Source organism: Borostomias antarcticus (genome assembly GCF_949987555.1).
Source record: "Borostomias antarcticus genome assembly, chromosome: 5".
Taxonomy (NCBI): Eukaryota; Metazoa; Chordata; class Actinopteri; order Stomiiformes; family Stomiidae; genus Borostomias; species Borostomias antarcticus.
In genome coordinates this window covers 4,794,705-4,798,631 of record NC_140238.1, presented here as the reverse complement: position 1 = coordinate 4,798,631, position 3,927 = coordinate 4,794,705, and the positions used below count along the sequence as shown (strand labels likewise).

Here is a 3,927-nt window from a genome sequence, read left to right as displayed (position 1 = left end):
TCCTGCACACACACACACACACACACACATGCACACACACACACACACACACACACACTATATCTAAGGAGCCAGGTCATGCGTGCTGTACCGTGCGTGTTCACTGAAGCTCCTCCCCCCCCGCGTGCAGATCCGCGGCGAGGGCATCCGTCTGTTCCTGCTGTGGCTGCAGGCTCTGAGGGACAGCTGCGCTGAGGAGCAGTTCCTCATCTTCGCCTGCCTGGTGCCCGGCTTCCCCGCCGTGCCCTCCACCAGGGGGCCCTGCACCCTGGACACCATCATCTACAACCCCTTCTCCAACCCGCCCGACGGTGAGGACGCACGCGCGCACACACGCGCACGCACGCGCACACAGCACACACACACACATGCACGCGCACGCACACACAGCACATGCTGGACATACATGGACATGAGCCAATGTTGACTCTTTGTTTCTTGAAATCTACCAGCCATATGACAAGACATATGCTTCCTGCTGCGGTATTGTTTATAAAACTCTGCGTCTGTCTGTCTGTCTGTCTGTCTGTCTGTCTGTCTGTCTGTCTGTCTGTCTGTCTGTCTCTCTCTCTCTCTCTGTCTGTGTGTGTCTCTCTCTCTCTCTCTCTCTCTCTCTCTGTCTCTCTGTCTGTCTGTCTGTCTGTCTGTCTGTCTGTATCTGTCTGACTCTCTCTGTCTGTGTGTCTCTCTCTCTCTCTCTCTGTCTGTCTGTCTGTCTGTCTCCGGTGTGCGTGTGCCCGAGCAGCCAAGGTGGTTCCTGAGGAGATCACCCCTCTGGTGCCCGCTGTGCCGGGCGAGAAGGTGGCAGACGACCAGACCTGCTACATCCTCCAGACCCTGCTCAAGTTCATGGTCGTCCAGGTGAGCCTCCTCCTCTCCTCCACTAGCCTGGCTTCTCCAGAACCAAGGGTCCGGAGCTGCTCAGTTTAATTTCGATTTCCAAGGGGCGTTGTCGAAGGGTCACAGACCAAAAATTCCTCTGGACGCAATTGGTTAGACGTGGGTTAATCGTCGCGTCATCGTATCCAATGGGTACAGTCGTTGTATCGAACCCGCCCCATATTCGATCAACGGTTGTGATTGGCCAGGCAAACATCGGTCGGAGGGGGAACTCAGCGGAACGCGAGCGTGGCCAGACAAACAACGTGAGCTCACGTGATCAGGGTGGCGAAGCCAGGCTATCCTGCCGCTACCTCAACATCTGAATCACCGGTGTGTCTCTGGGCTCTAGATGACCGCTTGACCTTCACCGGGCTATTTCATCCAGGTCGACTTGCATTTAACAGACATTTTCAGTACAGTGTGGCGCCTGTGGGATTTTGCTAACCACACGGTCCAGCCAATGGGAGAGGGGAGAGGGGAGAGGGGAGAGGGGAGCCATGGCGTCTGCCTGTGTTGTGTGACCCGGTCTCTCCGTGCTTGTCTGAAAAAGGCCTCCAGCTTAGAATGGAGGAACAGGGAGAACCAGGACACGGGCTTCAGGTTCCTCTTCAGCCTCTTCAAGAAGTACTACCTTCCTCACCTCTTCCCCTCCTTCACCAAGCTCACCAACCTCTACAAGCCTCTGCTAGGTGAGTGAGTGAGTGAGTGAGTGAGTGGGTGAGTGGGTGAGTGGGTGAGTGAGTGAGTGAGTGAGTGAGTGAGTGAGTGGGTGAGTGGGTGAGTGGGTGAATGAGTGAATGAGTGAATGAGGGAGTGAGGGAGTGAGTGAGTGAGTGAGGGAGTGAGGCTGAATGAGGGAGTGAGGGAGTGGGTGGGTGAGTGAGTGAGTGGATGAGTGAGTGAGTGAGTGAGTGAGTGAGTGAGTGAGTGAGTGTGTGTGTGTGTGAGTGAGTGAGTGAGTGAGTGAGTGAGTGAGGGTGAATGAGTGAGTGAGTGTGAATGAGTGAGGGTGAATGAGTGAGTGTTAGTGAGTGAGTGAGTGAGTGAGGGTGAATGAGTGAGTGAGTGTGAATGAGTGAGTGAGTGAGTGAGTGAGTGAGTGAGTGAGTGAGTGAGTGAGTGAGTAAGTGAGTGAATGAGTGGGTGAATAAGTGAGGGAATGAGTGAGTGAGTGAGTGAGTGAGTGAGTGAGTGAGTGAGTGAGTGAGTGAGTGAAGGCGGGTGTAGGTGTGTGTCTTATATGTAGGTGTGTTAATTTAATGCAGACTTATTACTCTGATGTGTTTGTCAAACTGTAGAGCTGCTGATTGACATTTTGAACGTTAGTCATTTTATGCCGCGATTTCTCTGGTACAACAACCCAGACATTTTTTTTTTTTTTATGTCATATTTCTATGACGCACGACCTTGAAGTTTCTCTCACCGTCTTCATACTGATCTTGTCATACGGCAGCTATTTTCACGTAATTGCCAATTAACTGGAACCACCCTGCGCCTTGTGAATCAATTTGAATTAAATTGTTCGGGGCTGTCAGGTTGACGGCGTTCCAGGCTGAGGGGAATGACCAATTTCAGCTGAATGATTGACCTTGAGATTGACGACGATTCGCTGAAATCTCACCCGTCTCCTTTCTGTCATCTCCTCCTCCCTGTGCCTGTCTCTGTTTTTCCCTCTTCCTCTCCCAATTTCTCTCCTCTCACTCTCTCTCTCTCTCTCTTTCCCTCTCTCTCCCTCTCTCTCTCTCTCACACTCTCTCTCTCTCTCTCTCTCTCTCTCTCCCTCTCATCCAGACCTCCCTCACCACCGTCCGAAGCCCCTCTACGTGCCGGTGACCAGGAACAACGAGAGCACCTTCTGCACCCGCGACCAGTACCTGGCGCCCCGCGTGGCCTTCATCACCTGGCTGGTCACCTTCTTCCTGGAGAAGAAGTACGTCAGTGCCGCCGCGCCCAGCGCCAAGAACGGCACCGAGGTCATCCCCAAACTCATCCAGGTAGGCCGGCCGTCATCCCCAAACTCGTCCAGGGTAGGCTGGAGGGGTCCGTCTGTGACTGTTCAAGAGCATTTCGGGTGTGAGTACGTTCTTCTCCGAGAAGAAGTGCCGTATTCTTAAACCCAACTGGTTTGGTTCTGTCTGGTCTCTCCACTGCTCCACCAACGTGTGTGTGTGTGTGTGTGTCCAGACCGTCACCGCGGGCGGTAGCGGTCAGGAGAAGGAGCGGGGGGCCGAGGGGGAGCCCAACGGGCCGGCCGAGCCCGAGAAGAGCCACTCCAACAGCAGCACGCTGTCGGACCGGCGCCCCAGCGACTCCAGCCTGTGCAGCATGGACGAGGAGCACCGCGGCGTCTACGACATGGTGCACGCCATCCTGCTGTCCACGCGCGACAACGTCAACTTCGTCAACGAGGTCTTCCACCAGGTACGCGCAGGTCTCCGCTCACTGGTCAGTAGGAACCGTTTAAGCCGTCGGAAAAAACCTGACCGGCTGTGCACGCGTATCGAGATGAAGATTGATTGACTTTACTGACTTTCCTGTGAGGTTAAAAAGAAATTAAATGAAGGATTTGTTGCAGTAGAGCACGACTTGATCCATATACAGTATGAGCTCGTTTTCAGTGCAGTATCAATCTGTTTTTTGTTTTGCGTCCATTTCAACTGGATCGGCGGTGTCACACTGCCCTCTAGTGGCAGGCCGCCGTCACTACATTACAGCCAAGTCATGCCAGATATCAATTTCCCTTCAAAGAAAATAGTTTTGTGTACGCGTGCGAACGGCCACAGTAAAAGTATACTTCTGAAGTGACCGGTGATGGTACTTCCTGTCCGTGCCCCCCCCCCCCCCTCCCCCCAGGCCTTCCTGCTGCCGTCCTGCGAGGCCTCGGCGACCAGGAAGGTGATCAAGGTGTACAGGAAGTGGATCCTCCAGGACAAGCCGGCCTTCATGACGGAGCCTGAGAAGAGCGACGGGGGGGGCGGGGCGGAGCAGAGCGCCGAGCAGCTGCTCATCACCCAGACCGACAGCGCCCACGCAGAGGTGACGGAG

General features: G+C 54.5%; 1 protein-coding gene across 1 annotated transcript in view; it reads left to right on the top strand.

Moving 5' to 3' along the window:
* Positions 1–3,927, top strand: part of ralgapa2 (Ral GTPase activating protein catalytic subunit alpha 2) — a gene marked incomplete at its 5' end in the record, with an annotated part of 114,914 nt that overhangs the window by 36,399 nt on the left and 74,588 nt on the right. Inside the window, 6 exon segments of the mRNA XM_084438391.1 lie at positions 131–311; positions 746–861; positions 1,433–1,571; positions 2,674–2,876; positions 3,067–3,303; positions 3,736–3,918. Coding sequence (XP_084294517.1) covers positions 131–311; positions 746–861; positions 1,433–1,571; positions 2,674–2,876; positions 3,067–3,303; positions 3,736–3,918 — 1,059 coding nt within the window.